The 17,297-nt window shown below is 50.3% G+C and overlaps 2 protein-coding genes across 4 annotated transcripts; one reads left to right on the forward strand and one right to left on the reverse strand.

Annotated features, from left to right (window-relative positions):
* Nucleotides 1-798: 798 nt before the first annotated feature.
* Nucleotides 799-6,134, reverse strand: YPEL4 (yippee like 4). Its single transcript, XM_007092621.3, has 5 exons — nt 5,865-6,134; nt 3,244-3,568; nt 3,025-3,068; nt 2,578-2,686; nt 799-2,365 (listed from the first exon to the last, which is right to left on the reverse strand). Exons 2-5 carry the CDS (start codon nt 3,382-3,384, stop codon nt 2,276-2,278), a joined length of 384 nt encoding a protein of 127 aa, XP_007092683.1. The 5' UTR covers nt 3,385-3,568; nt 5,865-6,134; the 3' UTR covers nt 799-2,275.
* A 3,492-nt stretch (nt 6,135-9,626) lies between these two features.
* Nucleotides 9,627-15,180, forward strand: CLP1 (cleavage factor polyribonucleotide kinase subunit 1). 3 transcript variants are annotated; one of them, XM_007092623.3, is made up of 3 exons: nt 9,627-9,862; nt 10,595-11,222; nt 11,629-15,180. In XM_007092623.3, exons 2-3 carry the CDS (start codon nt 10,617-10,619, stop codon nt 12,298-12,300), a joined length of 1,278 nt encoding a protein of 425 aa, XP_007092685.1. In that variant the 5' UTR covers nt 9,627-9,862; nt 10,595-10,616; the 3' UTR covers nt 12,301-15,180. The 3 variants fall into 3 exon arrangements, with proteins under 3 accessions (XP_007092685.1, XP_007092686.1, XP_007092684.1); XM_007092624.3 differs by lacking the exon at nt 9,627-9,862 and adding an exon at nt 9,869-10,066; XM_007092622.3 differs by lacking the exon at nt 9,627-9,862 and adding an exon at nt 10,076-10,515.
* Nucleotides 15,181-17,297: the final 2,117 nt, after the last annotated feature.

The raw sequence follows: 17,297 nt of genomic DNA on the forward strand, positions 1-17,297 counted from the left end.
TTCTGGGTTTCTGGATCTCTAGGCATCACCAGGCACGCAGAAAGTGAATGGCGGGACAGACGCCTCCGAGGCCTCGGAGGTGCTGGCCGTCATTCCTTCAGGGCTTGTATCTGCCTTCTTCACGCACTTCTGTATCTGCCAGTTCTCCCTTTCTGCCCAAACAGCCTCTCCATTCTGACACTGACCATATGGTATTTAGTAGTACAGTTAGCTTCTGTCCCTTAACTTTCTTCAGCATCTTAACGTTTCTGTTTGAGCCTCTTCTCAGGGCACAAAACAGCTGTCTGATGATGTCACTCCACTCTTAAGAATTTTTCAGTGTTTTCCCAATGCCCTTGGGATGAAATCTAGATCCCCAAATGGTCTGTTTTTCTGGGGAAACTTCTGTTCCCTCCTCCAATTAACTAAGCTCCAGCCTTGGCACACAGTTCTCTGTGTCTGAAATATGCCCCTCCCCATTTCCCCTGTGTCCACTCGATGTCTCTTCCACGTGCCTTCAGTCATCACTTCTGTGAAGTCTTCCTTGACTCCTTATATCTAGGCTGAGCCTCTGCTAGGAGCCCCTGAGCCTACTCCCCATCCCTGCTCAGAGCCCTTGTTCTGGAATCATCTGGTTACTGTTCGTCCTCCCACTAGATGGAGAGCACCGCCCGCCCCCACCCCCCAAGTCAGGCCACAGCTGCCCTGCTGTCCACTGCATCTCCAGTGCATGACACAATGCCTGGCAGGTAACAGGTGCTTTGCAAAGATCTGCAATATCAATGAACGAATCTGGATAACAAGCTAGCTTACAAAAGGTGATTTTTATGATGTGTACAGTCCTCCCTGCGGTTGTCAGTGACCCAACAACAATGGGAATTTCACATCACTGCCCCGAAAATGCACGTGGGTCACATGGTTGCACTGATGGCTGCCATCTTGAGCTGTTCAGTTCCACTTTGGATCAAGCTGCCTTGCTTGATCGATTTTCCTTTCAGCCTCGAGTGTGGCCATGAGCTGACCCAAACATTCCAAGTCCAGGCTGAAAGGCAATAGGACCCAAGAACACCCTTGTTCAGGGGTGAGCCTCTTCCAGGTGCCCAATCCTGGATCCAGGCAATACCTGATTCATTGTCAAGGGCTCTGGAAGAGGCGCTGTTTTGGTTGCCCCCTTTGGAAACACTGCTCACAAAAGCCCTCGCTTCACTAAGCAAACCTCACCTGAAGACCCATCCCCCTGGTGAGGGCTCAAGTGGGGTCTCGACACAGACAAAGCAATTGCTGCCCTCTAGTGGCCTAAAGGGACAGGTACTGGGGGGGGAGTGTGACAGAATAGTATAAGTTAAGGTCTGTGCATGGGAAGCAAAGTCAAGAGGAGAGAGTGCCTCACGGTTGCTTTTCCCCTTTTTATTAAAAATAGACCCAAACACTTTATGTATCATACAAAAGTTTCGTTCGCTGGTGGCAGCCACGAGGAAGCCTGGCCCCGTGGCACTGATGTCCCACCTCCCCTCCAAGGGACTGGGTCCCAGGGAGCAGTGGCTGGGCCTCAGAATGCCCGTACGGACTGCTCGCTCTGGAAACAGCCAGTGGGGGGTGGGGGCTGTTCCAGCGGCAGCTTCTCCCACCCCGCCCCCTGGCGAAAGTCACGTACTCGAAAGTGCCTCTTTAGTGCCAAGATAAACTAACAAGTGGAGTAAAATGGAAACCCCTGTGATTCTTTCATTTCCCAGGGCCTGGGATCTGGGATTTCTTTCCTTCCACCCCCGAATGCTTTCTCCTACAAACAGGGGTGGGAAACTTCACCCTCAGAGACTCCGGTGTGTCGCAGTGTCTGAGACCAAAATTTCACTCCCAACTCGAGCCCCTTCTCACCTGCTATTCTGTGGGCTGGGATCTACCAGCCCCATGCCTCAAAACTTGTCCTCCGTTCTCTCAAAAAGAGGTTGGGGCAGAAACGGGTCCTCCCTTGGTCCTCTGCCTGATCTCCGCCCTGCTCTCACCTCCATTTTCAGGATCTTAGGGCTAGAAGAACCCGCAACCATCCCCTTTCCCCAGTTCTGGCTCTCCCTGACTGCTGCCCACTCCTGAGCCTTGAACACCCCTGGGGTACCCCAGACCCCTGTTCCAAAGGGGCCTGGGGGTGATGAGGTGGAGGCGGGGGAGGGGTGCCGGGAGCTGGGTTCCCCCCAGGGGTGGGGCAGTACTCATGCTGGTATGGACTGCTTGGCAGGGCCCGGGGACGGGTGCGGGGAGGGTGGGCATGCGGAGGAAGGGCACAGCCTGCCTGAGCCCCTCAGTCCCAGCCGTTGTCCTTCACCATGTGTGACATTTCAATGATGTACTTCCCCTCCTTGTACTTCTGGCTCGTCTCAAAAGCCTGCTCCTGGTGGAGGGGAAGCAGTGAAAGCAGGACAAAGCAGACCCCCTCCAGGACCTCCTACTACTGCTGTACTACCCCTGCCCCCCAAGAGGCCCCCCCAACCCAGCAACTAACTCCCTCTTGCCTCTGGGCGTCATGCAAAAACCTGGCCGTGTGGGCATGGCGGGGGGCTTGGTTGTCCGCTTGAGAGGGTGGCCCTCTCTCCTGGGACTTACGTATTTCCAGCCCAGCGTGGTTTTGCAGCTCTCGCAGAAAATATCAGCTACCGAGTGGAGCCCCGTGAGCAGGAGGCGCTGTTCGGCTGGTCCACAGCCCACGTTGACCCTGTCTCAGGAAGAGGAAGGACCCGGCACCAGTGGAGTTGTTCCATCAGTTCAGCCCCCAAACAGCCCAAAGGAACTTCCATCTGGAGAGCGCTGAGCCCTGCCCAACTGGAAGCCCCTGCCAGCAGCAATCCACCCGTTCATGACTAGTGCCCGGGCCTTCCCTCTCCAGTTCTGCCCACATGCTCCACGGGAGAACTGCACACTGGGTCTCTGGCCCCCTTTGCCAAAGCAGGAGTCGCCAGGCCACCTGCGGATGGCACACCTCCCTTTCCCACACTGGAAAGTCATTCAGACACGCGCACACACACATACACACAAAGAGAGAGGTAGACTCACACGGAGTTAAACAGGTAGGCTCGGCCATGGCTCCCTTGGAAAGACTGTGGAGACATAGGACAGACGGTGACTGCCGGGGTACCCTGGGCCCCACTGCCTGGGTCCCCCAGGGGCAAGGAAGAGGGCGGGTGGGCATTGTTGCCTCTCCGCCAGGTGAGTTTGGACAATCCTGGTGGGAGCCGGCAGGGCCGAGCGGCGGGCCCCCCCTGCTTGGCGTACCTTGGAAATAAGCTCATCGTGTTTGGCCAGGTGCGCACGGCAGTGGACGCAGCTGTAGGTGCGGTGGCAACGAGGCAGGTAGCTGCGGAACGTCTTGGCGGGGAGGCAGGCAGGGCCCGGGCCCGGGTCGCAGCTGGGCATGACGGGCTGGAGGACGATGCCCTGGCGGGCTGGAGGGGCTGGCGCCGTGCAGCCCCCACACAGTCGGTCGCAGGTGAAGCAGCGAAGCAGGTTGGCTAGAGCCGTGTTTCGGGGCAGGAGAAATGTGGGGGGGCTGCCCGGCCAGGGCCCCCCCAGACGTGAACCAGATAGAAATGGAAGTCACCTGGGAAGAGGGGAGAGTGCATCAGGAGAGCCCCTCCCGAGGGAACAGGGAAGATGGGCTCAGCCCTCCCCTGCCCCTAGTTCCCCCATCACCATCGTCCTGCGCCCCCCCCCCCCCCCGCAGCGTCCAGTCGCACTCTCTCCCCGGTCCCTGGATTCCCGCCTGCTCTGGCAGCTGTTCCAGGCCTCCGGTGCCACAGCCGGGGAGGTGGTGTCTTTCCCTCCTGGGGCGGGAGCAGCCTCCACCATTTTCCACTGAGAGCAGCCTGCTGGTGCAAATGCTGCCATGGGAGCAACGTCATCTGCGAGTGCTCTCGCCTGGGTTTTGGCTCTTTGGTGAGGGTCTGCGTCCCACGTGCGCCGGAAGGCTCAGGTTCAGAGCCTCTTGCAAGTTGGGGAAGCCTGGCGGTTTTTCTTTTCTGTGGCCTCCATTTGCAACGCAATTGGTCCTTCGTAGGTGTCGCGTGGGAGAGAGGCCAGCAGGCGGGCAAGTACACACGCCCTGCTCGGCCCTTTCCTGGGCCTGGGGTCCCGCACTCCCGGAACTAGAACTTCATGGCTGTCTCCGTTGGTGCGGACAACCTCAGATGTGGCTGTTCGCCCGGTCCCGCACTTTGGTCCTCTCATCCCAGCTTTTCTCAGCTTCTGAGCCCCTCGGTCTGTCTGTACTACTCTAACTGTTGCCTTAGCCTCAGTTAAAGACGTGGACATTCAGCCCGTGGAGAGACAGACCTGACAGCCGGAAGCCATGGGAAGTGGGGATCACTTCGGGGAGGGTGGCACTCCTGGGCTAGGTGATGTGCAGTGGGAGCAGAAGTGGGAGATTCTTATTTTCAAAACCTATGCTCTGGGGTATAAGGCAGAGAACGTTTCCACCTTTTCCCAGGGCCAGGGACGAACAGCAGTGACCCTTGTGGGTGAGAGCAGATAAAATAGTTGCTGGTTTCTGGTTAGGAATGGTGAGAAAGATATTGGTATCTGTCCAGACTCCAGTCCCAAAGTGACTGAGGGTACGAGAGGCGGAGGATAAGAAGGGAGGCGTCCTCTGTTGCGTCTGATAAGGTGTCTCCTTCATGGGGCCTTCAGGCCTGTTGTGGGTGATTTAGCTCAAGTCCGGTTCAGAGGTGCCAGCTCGGTGCTCTGGCAAGGCAAGGCCACTAAGCAGAGCAGGGACAGTGTGGCTGCGAGTAGTCAGGGCAAAGAGGCTCTCATCATGTCCTCTGTGGTGGCCACTGGTGCCCCAGCCATTTTAGTGTTTCCTGGGGCCACCAGGCAGCAGTCTCTCCACAGAACCCCCAACAGAGCCCATCTTCAGTTTGAGGTCCTTTCCCTGTGGCTGGGCCCCAGAAAGACACCTTGAGCTGAGTTCAGGGTGACATTGGGCTCTGGCTGCAGGAGTCTGGGCCCTCCTCACCAGCGTCCACTTCCCAGGTCTGCCTTCAAACTTTGCCTGAGTTCCCCTCTGCTGCTCTCCATCTAAGTGCACCTGTGAAGGGGCTGGCTGGGTCCCTGCTCTCTAGCTCCTTCCCCAGCCTATGTCACGCCTCCCTCCCTCTCTCTCCCCTGCTTCCCCATCAGGCCAAAGAGAGGCTGCACAGAAGGCCAGAGAATCACTCGAGGGGGGTGGGGAAGGGGGGCTGGGAGGGGGAGATGGGTTCATTTCTTTCCCGGCTCAGATCACAGGGAGAAGCAAGTTGGGCAAATGATGGAAAAACAAAGGCAAGCTGAGTGTTAGGGAGAGGATATTCCCCCAAGTGAGCCTGGGCTGGACCGTGGGAGGTAGGGGAGAGGGAGGGCTGGTGGGGGGGGGGGGCGGGCGGTGTGCTGAGCAACCAGTGCTGACAGCAGAGGCGCCCAGGCAGAGGCTCGGGGAACCAGGTGCGAATCCTGTGCCTGGGGGAGTAAGGGGGGGGGGCGGACGCAACACCTGCTCACAATGGATTTTCTCATCTGCTCCGAGGTTTCATCCCCCACCCCCCCGGGCTGGCGTTCTCGGTATGGTATGGTCCAAATAATCAGCAGCGCAGCCAGCTCCCCGGTCGGGCTTCGGGGGTCTGCATCAGCAGCAAAACAATAAACAGTGAGGCCTGATGCAGCAGCCGAAGTTGCCGGGAAATCTAAGTGCGGAACCGTCAGAGCTCGGAGAGGGAGAGAGGAGCAGAGGCAGCGGGGAGGGGGAAGGGAGGACAAAGGGTGGATGAATAATGCTTTTGCGATGGGGAGAAAGCAACACGCAGCAGGAGGAGGAAATTTGCAAAGGGGAAAAAAATTCATTTGGAGAAGGGCTGCCCCCTCACCTTGAGGTCTGCTCCAGAGATCTCCGTCTATCTCTCTCTCTCTCAATCTCTCAATCTCTCTGCTCACTCTTCTCTCTTCTCTTTCCGCTCCTTCAATTGGGAAGGGGATGGGGGCGGGGAGAGTAGTTAGGGGCTCGAGACTGGGGCTGCCAAGCTGGCCAGCTGCTGGGGGGCCAGAGGTTGTCTCTCGTCTGTACCTCGGTCTGTGGGTGAATGTAGCTGTGTGTTGTGGAACTGCATCATAACACTGTGAGTCATCCGTCCCCCCACCCCCTCACCTCCCACGTCAGAGCAGGGCCGGGAGACACAGGAGGCGGGTCGGGAGGACGGGAGGGGGCGGGCTGCGAGGGATGGGGCTAGGGGAGGGAGCAGAGGGCCGGGGTGGCCAGGGGGGCGCAGGAGGAAAGGCTGGTTGCCGAGGAGGAAGGCAGTGTGGCCAAGGAGACAGAAGGAACCTGGAGGAAGGACAGGGCTGGCCAGGATGGAGTATGGGTGGCAGGGCTGGAGGAAAGGAGGTGGCCAGGCGGTGACAGTGAGAGACGGATGCAGAGAGGCGTGTGCACACACATCCAAGATGATATATTTCCCATCTCAGCTCCAATGCCAGCCCTGACGCAGGGAAAAGAGAGACATATTAATTGTCACATAGGGCAAACTGTGCCCCCAAGCTTGTACCGGACACTTCCAAGCCTCAGCTTAATGTCCCCGAAAGGGTCACAGATGAAATTGGACATCTCACAAGCAGGAACCTCTGCTCAGCTACCTACAAGCTACTTGTGCTTTCTGGACAGAAACACCCACATTACATAAGGTTCTCTAACGGGCTGTAAACTTTCTGAGAAGCGTCCTCTGGGAAACTCCTCTCTGCATCCCAGGACTGCAGTGCCTAGCGCAGAGCCCTGCATCCAGAAGATGATCAGAAAACGGCGGCTGAGTTGCATCTTCAGACGTGGTCCGAGTGTCTGGCTTGGGTCTCAGAGAGATCTGAGTTTGAATCCAGCTCTGCCAATATGCTCACGAGGAACCACCGGGCGAGTTGCTCATCCTGTTTGTCCTTCAGTTTTCCTCTTCTGCTAAATGAAGCTTGTGACATTTACCCCATGGAGAGGTGAAATAAGGTGAAGTAACCTGTAAACACCTAAAAAGTGCCTGGCACGCTATAAATATAAATACAAATATAAATATAAATAACAGCAGCTACTATTATTTCAAAAATAGTGTGCTCAACTTAATATCCTTAAACCCAGAGAGGATTTACTCTTAAATTCTGAGATCTCAAGAGACGCATACCAACTTGATATCTTAGGAAGAACTTATATCTCGCAGTGCTATTTTTTCTATCAGCTTCCAAGTATTTTTCATTTGACTCAGATTCTATTTTTCATGTAGTGCTGTCCTGTGCATATCTTTAAAGTATGTGGGCACAGAACACATTCTCTAAGATGAAAAACCCCAACTTCTAACAGAGGCTACCATCTAGAAAATGAAGTGTGACAAAAAAAGAAAGAAAGAAAGAAAGAAAGAGAAAAAGAAAGAAAGAAAAAATGAAGTGTGACAAAGATAGGGACTTAGAAAGGACAGCTTGTGGGTGGTTTGTCTTTTCACATGCAAGGAAGGAAAGAGTAGGGAGATGTGGGTAATGGGAGGCCTTGCTAGCTGGGTATGAAAAAATACAAGGAATTCTGAATATTTAATCAGGGAAGATTCTGGGGTTTGAGGTAAATTGTGAAAACACAGTGCAGGTGCCATGAGTGATATCACCAGAGGTTTGGAAGTGAGAGCGAGAACTGGGTAAAGGAAGAAGTGTTTCTGTCTGGGCAGCAGATGAGAAAGGAAAGGTAAGTGGAGGGAGGCATTTGAGGAACCATTCTTGCGGGGAAACAACGGAAGTGGGGAAAGGGTAGGTGAGTAGCTCTTAGGGCAAGGATTGAGAGCTTGGAAGCAAAAAGGGATACCAATTAATTTAACTCAGGAAGAAAATGATCAAAGATTCAGCTGGAGAGGAGAATAAAAAAGACACATGAGGACCGTATTGTTGGGGGTGCAGATGACAAGGGCTCTTGGTGGAAGATAAAAAGTGAGGAGAGCTTAGGCAAGCACGGATGCTCTATATGTTGTGCCGTCACTTTGTTTAAGAAGTGAAACAGTCCAAAGGAGGAGAGGGGTTTCTTTGCGTGAAATTCAGCTTGAGATGGCTATACAGTATCCAAGTAAAGATGTCCTTCAGATATTTGGGAGAAACTGTCTCAAGGGAGAGAGTGTGGAGGCAAAGAAACAGATCTGGGAGGTAGACTGCAGGGAAACAGGAGAGGCTGTGCTCATTCTGGGAAAAAATTGGCAAATAGAATCCTGGAACTGAATTTTTGAAGGACGGTGAAAGATCATGGGATATTTAACAGGTCACCAGAGAACGCATGCCGTGGTGAATGAATGAATGAAAGCAAACCATTAAAGAAAAAGCTGTGAGCAGTGAGGATGGCACTCCCACGCAAATGATTGCTAGGGTAGGGCCACTGTGAAAAAGGCAACCCAGAAAATCATCCCAGGTTTCTGGACCCAGATTAACGGTGGTAACCGGACTGAAGAGAGTACTCATCTGTAAAGCGGGATGACAATTTCAGTATATTCACAGGATTCTTGTGAGGACTGAATGAATTTACGCCTGTCAAGCCCCTTGAATAGTACCTAGCATCTAACACTATGTGTTGGCTATTATAATAGCAAACTCCCAAATCCTGGGTTTGAGTCCTAGCTTGAGCAAGTCCCTTCACCTGCCTTAGTCTCCTCTCTTGTCTGAAAGTGGAGATAATAAAACGGACTTTACAGGGTGGCTGTGAAAGAAGGTAGTGAAAAGGGCTTTGAAAAATATTTAAACTACTGTACAAATGGATGGCATTATTCGTGCTCCCCCTCCTCAACCTATAATAAAAACTTAAAAAGCTATAATCAAATGCTATGTTACAGTGTGCTTAGTACTTTACATGTATCATCCCATTCAATCTTTAAAAACGACTTTAAGAGGTTGAGTACAGTTATTATCCCTATTTTAGACAAGAAACTGGGTCTCAGAGTTTGCGCCTGATCTGCCCAAAGTCACGCAGTGAGAAAGTGGCATAGCAGAGCACAAGATTCCAAAGCCCAAGCTCGTGAGAATTACAGACCGTGGCCCAACCTGTTGCCTGCGGGGTAAATGGTTGGCCTGGTATAACTGACGGGGATTCAGGGAGGGAAAGGAGTCCCCAACAGAACTCCCCACTCGATAGGAGAGACGTTGTTGGGTAATGACTGACCTAGAGAGTAACTGGAAGAAATTCTTGGGTTGTTATTCTTTTATTAAAACAAACAAACAAAAAATCTTAATGCCCTCTAGGTGCCACGCACTGTGTCAGGTAGGGGATGACAGCCCAGGCTGGCCTCGGACAAGCTGTTCTCCTTCTCTTTCCTTACTCTCAGATTTCCTCGTGTTCCGCGTGGGGTTTTGCGCATTTTCTCACATCCTGGCTTGTGGTCCCGGCAAGTAGACGGTCGTGGGACCCAGATGGTGAGCCTACCCCCGCTTCCCGCCGCCCTTCTTTCCCGGCTGCAGGTGAGCAGGCACACTCGGGCGACAATCCGCAGCAGCCGCGCCTCGGCAACCATTGGCTTCTCGCCGGGTCCCCGCCCCGCGCGGGGCGTAACCGCCACGCCTCCTACCCCCCGCCGCGCCGGCTTCGCAAACAATACGGGCCACCGCCCCTCCCACCTTTGGCGTCATGATCAAAACAATCCTTTAACTACAACTCCCAGAAGGCCGAGCGGCTGCGCGAGCTCAACAGTTCGAGGCCGTTCCCGCACAACTACATATCCCAAGGGACATCGCGCGACCGCGCCTCCTCCATTGCGCAAGTGCGGAACCGCTTTTGTTTCCGGCGTGGAACTGGGCGAGCGTGGCGTGTAGTTGGGTTTAGGTCCGGCCGGGAGCTCGTCGTTTTACCGGTTTGGGTTCGTGGCTTGTGCAGGTGAGATGATAAGCTCAGGAATGGAACCGTCGCCCCTTAGAGCCTGGACAGACTTCGGCGTCTGGGACTGCCGGGAGAGATGCTGGACTTAGAGCTGCGGCTCGGGATCGGAAATCATTCTTCATTACTTCTTGGCGTTTTCTAGTTTACGGAGTAATTTTTTCCCTCCAACAGTCCCCAGAACAACACTTTGTGAGAGGAAGTGTAAGTGACTGCAGGTGACAACTGAGGAGAAGGCTAGGTGATTTGTCTAAAGACACTACCTAGTAGTTGCTGAGCGGGGCCTTAATGCTGTTTCCAAGTGCAAACTCCATATTCTCTGCTTTGCATCCAGATTGCAGACGCCCTTTCTTGTTGAATAAGAGGGCATCAGTTGCCCTCTTAAGTCGAGTATCCCGAGAGTGACGAAAGGAGCAATGGAGGTGATATAATCAAGTCTTAGGTCAATCTGTAGAAACAGTTTTTTTATGTCTGAATCATTTATTTACCCGGTGTACTTATGAGGTGCCTACCGGTTGTCCAGTCCTATTCTAGATACTAGAGATACAGCAGCAAACCAGACTGCCCAACCCTTACGTTCCAGTGGGGGTAGACAGACAATAAATATATAGTGAGACAGGTGGTGATCACAGATAAGGAGAAAAATAAAGCAGGTAAGGAGAAGTATCCATTGGAGGATTTTGGACAGTGTCCTAACTTCTGTTTAGATCTGATAATTAATTTGTGTTCTAGGCTCAGCAGCTACACAGAAAAGATGGGAGAGGAGGCCAGTGATGACAAGAAGCCAACAACTAAATTTGAACTAGAGCGAGAAACAGAACTTCGCTTTGAGGTGGAGGCATCTCAGTCAGTTCAGTTGGAGCTGCTGGCTGGGATGGCAGAAATCTTCGGCACAGAGCTGACCCGAAACAAGAAATTCACTTTTGATGCCGGTGCCAAGGTGGCTGTTTTCACTTGGCATGGCTGTTCTTTACAGCTGAGTGGCCGCACCGAGGTGGCTTATGTCTCCAAGGACACTCCTATGTTACTTTATCTCAACACTCACACAGCCTTGGAGCAGATGAGGAGGCAGGCGGAGAAGGAAGAAGAGCGAGGCCCCCGAGTGATGGTAGTGGGCCCCACTGATGTGGGCAAGTCCACAGTGTGCCGTCTACTGCTCAACTACGCAGTGCGTTTGGGCCGCCGTCCTACTTACGTGGAGCTGGATGTGGGTCAGGGCTCTGTTTCCATCCCTGGTACCATGGGGGCCCTCTACATTGAGCGGCCGGCAGATGTTGAAGAGGGATTCTCTATCCAGGCCCCTCTGGTGTATCATTTTGGCTCCACCACTCCTGGCACCAACATCAAGCTTTATAATAAGGTCAGAGCCGGCGCCAAGGGGGGGATGGAGGGAAGGGCTGCTATCAGGATAGGAAGCTGTGCAAAAGTGTGCTAATTAAAACCGTCTATGGCCATTTCTTTGCTCCCTCTCAGCTGGTATTACTCCCAGATGATTTTGGGAAAGACCGTTTCAAATATAAGTCAACCTCAGATTGTTAAACGAGTCTGTGGACCCGTTGTTACTGAGTAAGTAACTCAGTCTCTACTTAGGACATGAAACAATAAACAGAAGAAACAACATAAAAACGAAATCCATGTTAATGAGGTTAAAACCACAGCCATTAAGATTGTCATCTTCTCTTGTACCTAATAAGCACTTATTCTACATAGCTATGAGTTTGCTAGTTTTGTGTCTCTTTTCCTCACCTTCGTGCTTTCTTCTGCAGATTACTTCTCGTTTAGCGGATGTGTTCAATCAAAGATGTGAAGTGAACCGAAGGGCCTCTGTGAGTGGCTGTGTCATTAATACCTGTGGCTGGGTCAAGGGCTCTGGTTACCAGGCCCTGGTGCACGCTGCCTCAGCCTTTGAGGTAGATGTGGTTGTGGTTCTGGATCAAGAACGACTGTACAATGAACTAAAACGGGACCTGCCTCACTTTGTACGCACTGTGCTGCTCCCTAAATCCGGGGGTGTGGTTGAACGCTCCAAAGACTTCCGGCGGGAATGTAGGGATGAGCGTATCCGTGAGTATTTCTATGGATTCCGGGGCTGTTTCTATCCCCATGCCTTCAATGTCAAATTTTCAGATGTGAAAATCTACAAAGTTGGGGCACCCACCATTCCAGACTCCTGTTTGCCTTTGGGCATGTCTCAGGAGGACAATCAGCTCAAGCTAGTACCTGTCACGCCTGGCCGCGATATGGTGCACCACCTCCTGAGTGTTAGCACTGCTGAGGGCACAGAGGAGAACCTTTCTGAGACAAGTGTCGCTGGCTTCATCGTGGTGACCAGCGTGGACCTGGAGCATCAGGTGTTTACTGTTCTCTCTCCAGCCCCCCGCCCACTGCCTAAGAACTTCCTTCTCATCATGGATATCAGGTTCATGGATCTTAAGTAGAGATTAGCAGGAAGCCTTGCTGCCTGGGACGTAGAGGTCTTCTGGTCATCACCAAAGGCAGATGGGCTGAGGTATGAGAATCTGTTGAGGCCATGCGGGCCAGTAAATAGTGAACTAGTAGAAAGCATATTTCTACCTCTTGAAACAGTTGGTGGTAACCTAACTCTTCTAATCTTGAGCCAAATGGAAAACTAGGAGAATATAATTGGTTTCTTGGATCACCTAAGGTGCCACTTTGAATTCTCTGAGGCCCTGGAGAGTCCCATTTCTGCCACTGTCCACTTGGTGGACTAATTTTTAGGAGGAATTTTTTTTACTATTACTGCTTTATATTCTGTATATAGTACTTGTTATCTCATTTATCCAGGATGAAAGATTGAATCAGGAGGCCTCTTTCAAGTTTAAACTTGGAAAATTTTAATAAATATTTTTGCCATATCACGGAAGTTGGTATAATTTTTAAAAATTTTGTTTTTTCCCCTAAGCACTATGGAAACATCACTGGAACGAGTTACTGCTAAACTCTTAGAGGAGACGAAAGCCAAGAGCCCACTTGTGAACCAAGCAAGTGAATTTTTATAATGGTTCTCCTTCCCTTCCCTCATAGGTAAATAGATGCTAAATCTGTTGTCCATGCTGGTTTACTATGACAAGCTGAAGCGGCTGGTGATAAAGTTGGATTGAGATTTCTAGCCTGATCGTTTTCCAGACGTAGCTCATTTGCTGTCTCGGCTGCAGTTGTCTTTCCTATTGTCTGTCCGGTTGGGAACTGGGTCCTAGGTCCAACTGTAAATTCAGCTTTTTCAGGTGGTAAGAAGCTGGGAAAGCCCATTCTCTTTTGATTTATTGTGGATTATTTGTGTTCCTAGTTTAGATTGGATTGAGTAAATATGTGATGCCCTTCATTCCTTCTTTCCACAAGATCTTTATTGAGTATCTGTTATTTGCTATTGTAGATGGGGAACAACATAGACAAAGTCTTACAGAGCTTACATAGAATGAAAAACAAAAACAGTAAGTGCTATGCAGAGACTGAAAATTGGGTGATCTGAGACAGAGTGACTAGGACAGTGCTTTAGACTGGGTGGTCAGGACAGGCCTCCCCTGAGCACGTTTGGCGTTAAGACCTAAATGGCTGGGTGAGACTGGGACAAAATCTTCCTGGTGGAGGAAACCCTGCAAAACGCTAAGAAAGGAAAAAATCTGATGTGTTTGATGAAGGGAGAGGCTGGTGTATCAAGAGAAGCTTGGTAAAAATTGAGGCTGGAGGGGGCAGCAGAGACCAGATAATGTAAGGCTTTTGTAATCCAAGAGCAGTGGCAAATGATGGGAGAGGGGTGGTGTCTTAGTTCCTTCAGGCTGCTGTAACAACATGCCACAGACTAGATAGCCTATAAACATCAGAGATTTCTCACAGTTCTGGAGGCAGGAAAGTCCAAGGTCAGGGCACCAGCAAGGTCCTGTTGTGATGATGGCTCACTTTGGGGTTGCAGACTGCCTAATTCTAGCTATGTCCTCACATTGTAGAGGGCCAGGGATACACTGTGGAGCCTCTTTTACAAAGGCACTAATCCCATTCACGAAGCATGATCTAAGCATTTCTCAAAGGCCCTATCTCCTAATACCATCATTTTGGGGGCTTATTATTTCAACATATGAATTCTGGGGGGACATAAACACTTAGACTAAAGCAGGTGGTTAAACAGAGGAATGGTCTGATTTTGAAAAGATCGTTGCTCTGTGGATAATGGAAAGAGTTAGGATCAAGGATACAAGTTAGACTTGGGGTAGTTTCAGTGTGAGAATTGATAGGGGATTAGACTAGCAGAGGTGGAATTGGTGAGTAGATTGCCTTGGGATATTTTGGAGGTAAGGTACGACTTGGCTAATGGAAGTGGTGGAGAAAAGAAGGTGGAATCAAAGCTGATTTCTGTATTTCTTACTTGAGTAGCTAGATTGGATAGGAGACTGGGGAAATTCATGGAGGGAGGAGAGAATATCAAGAGTCCTACTTTAGCAATATTAAGTGTCAGCTGTCTACTAGTCATCCATATGGAGATGCTGTGCGGACAGGTAGAAAAAAGAAAGAATCTGGAAGGTTTGGGAAAGTTAGGGCTGAAGGTTTATGGGAGCTGTTGGCTTGTAGAAGGCTTTTAAGGCAGTAGTATTGGATAAAATTCTTTAGGAACTGTATAAATGGAAATCAGAAGATAGAGATGGACTTTCAGGGCACCCAAACATAAGAGGCAAAGTATAACGGGAGCTAGCAAAGGAGACTTGGCTATGGATCTGAAAGCATGGAGGTCAGTATTGACCTTATGAGTGTAGTTTTGGAATGGTGGAGATAAAAGTCCTATTGAAATATATATATTATTGAAAAAAATAATATGAACTGAAGAAGTAAAGATAACATCTATAGACAACTCTTTCAAGAAGCTTTGCTAAGAGGGGGCTGGATGTAGTATTAAGGGAGGGTTTGTTAGTTTTTTTTTAGATAGGGTGACACAGCATATCAACAGACTAGAGGGAGAGAATTTAATGATTGGTATGGGAATCTTCTTGACACCATTCTATTTTTTTCTGTGTTTCAAATACAAGGTCAAAGGAGAAATTCAGAAGAAAATATAGGAGTGAAGGGGGTGAGATCCAGAGCACAAGGGGAGAAAGTGCTTTAACATAAGCAGAGAGCTCTCACAAGGACAGGTGGGAAGGCAGCAGGATTTAAACATAAAGAGGGTGGGGTGGTTGGCTGGCTCAGTCGGAAGAACATGTGACTCTTGATCTCAGGGTCGTGAGTTCAAGCCTAAGGTTGGGTATAGAGATTACTACAAAAATAACAGATCGTTGGTGGTTTTGGTACTGAGAGGGCATTCGTCTCTGTGCCTAAATCCAAGGGTAGCAGTTTGTTTTTGTCTGTTTTTTTTTTTTTTTTAAGTTTATTTGTTTTGAGAGAGAGTGCGGGAGGAGCAGAGAGAGAGAGGGAGAGAAAGAATCCCAAGCAGGCGCCGCACTTTCAGCGAAGAGCCCGATGTAGGGCTCCATCTCACTAACCAAGTGAGATCACAACCTGAGCCAAAACCAAGAGTCTGAGACTTAACTAACTGAGCCACCCAAGCGCCCCTGCCTGTTTACCAGTAAGTTGAAGTAAAATTGACCTTGTAGTTTGCCGTCTATCAGCATGAGAAGATGTAAAGGACTGGAAAACTATACATTAGACAAAAACTATAAGGTGTTATGTGATCTACATAGCAAATTAATTTATTTGAAGTTTGGGTGGTGTGGATACCTCATTGTTTTAGCCTAGATTTTACTGTGCAGTAGTTTTCAGAAGTGGCTGGTACTTTAAACCTTAGGCTCTATTAAACATCCTTTCCAGGAAATATCTTGCATGATCCTAAAACAAAAGGGACAAGAAAATGGAATCTCATCTAAATCTTGGGATAATGATTATGCCACCATTATTGCTCATCCGGCTAAGAGGCTGGCATCTAGTAGTCCAGTGTCCTAGGGGAGTTTTAGCTGTGTGGTTGGTTGGTGGAAGATGAAATTTTTATTTTCATTTGGTAGTGCCTCTAGCTAAAAGACAAGACAACTGACAGGTTATTAGACTGTTGAAAGTAGGAAAAGAAATACGCCTAATTTGTGAATTTGGGGAAATGAAGTCTTAAAATCAAAAATATGCAGTAGAAAAGTGAAATATGATTTCCTAAGGAAACAAATTAACCTGATTTACAGATAGAAAAGCCTCTATAAATAAAAGAAATACTGTGTCTCCAATAATACCTTAGCTTTGCCTTTTATATGGTCTAAAATGTTATCAAGATTTCATTTTTTATCAAAAAAAGGGGGGGGCTTTCATTTTCTAGTACACACTGCCAGTTACAGAATTCTATAGTGTGTTGCAGTAAATGGACTGAAATCCTGAATTGGGATGAATTGGGGCACTTGGGTGGCTCAGTCGGCTAAGCATCTGACCTCTGCTCAGGTCATGATCTCCCGGCTCATGAGTTCCAGCCCTGCATGGGGCTCTGTTCTGACAGCTCAGAGCCTGGAGCCTGCTTCAGATTTTGTGTCTCCCTCTCTCTCTGCCCCTTCCCCGCTCGTACTCCGTCTCTCTCCCCTTCAAAAATAAATGAACGTTAATTTTTTTTTTTAAAGAATGAACTAGAACCTGATTATATACGCCATGTCAGAGGAGCTAGACTAGATCCCAGAAAACCTTTGTCCTTTATCTTGCTGCCTAGTACTAAAGTATCAGACTACAGTTAAACCAGAAACATTTGACACCAAACCCGAGGACACACTGCAGGATTTAGAATCACACTTTACAGGTGAAGAACCTTGATTTCAGAGAAGTGGCTGCTGGAACACTTTGGTTATGTAATAGCCAGAGCTGCTTTCAAAAGAGAAATAGCCTTGAGCTAAATGAGGAGAGAACAACACCTGGCCTTCCTCTTGGGTTCACAGCTGTGTAGGGCTAATTAGGGCAAAGTGTGGCACTGTGATCTTCGCGGTCGGCCAGCAGCTCGCCAGGGCTGACAGCCGTCCTCCAGCCTGCATTCCCGGACTGGGCAAAGTTAGGGAAGCGGGCGCCCATCCCCTGTGCAGCAGTGAGAAACTAAGGGAATGAAGCCCAGAGCCCTCTGGCACTCAGGGGGGGCTGCCACCGCCTCACAAGGCGCTCGCTCCCTGCGCCTCCTGCCACGGTCGGCACCACGGACGCTGCAAGACTGGCGCCCCTCTCCTTCCTCTTCCTCCGGGGCCTGGGCAGGAGCTTCGCCCCACATGACTCTTCCAGTCCAGGCGCCCCCACCGTGCGCGAGCCCCAGCCAGACCATTCTATTATCCCGGGATTCTGCTGGCACTAGGGAGCTCGCTCGACCGAGGACTCCTCCGTTAAGATTGCTTTAAATAAAGTTTTCGCCATCCAAGAAAAAAAAAAAAAATGGAGGTGGTTGGCTGGGTGGGAGCTATTTCGTATCCAAGGGGTTAGCCAA

The sequence above is a fragment of the Panthera tigris genome, chromosome D1 (genome assembly GCF_018350195.1).
Source record: "Panthera tigris isolate Pti1 chromosome D1, P.tigris_Pti1_mat1.1, whole genome shotgun sequence".
Lineage (NCBI taxonomy): Eukaryota > Metazoa > Chordata > Mammalia > Carnivora > Felidae > Panthera > Panthera tigris.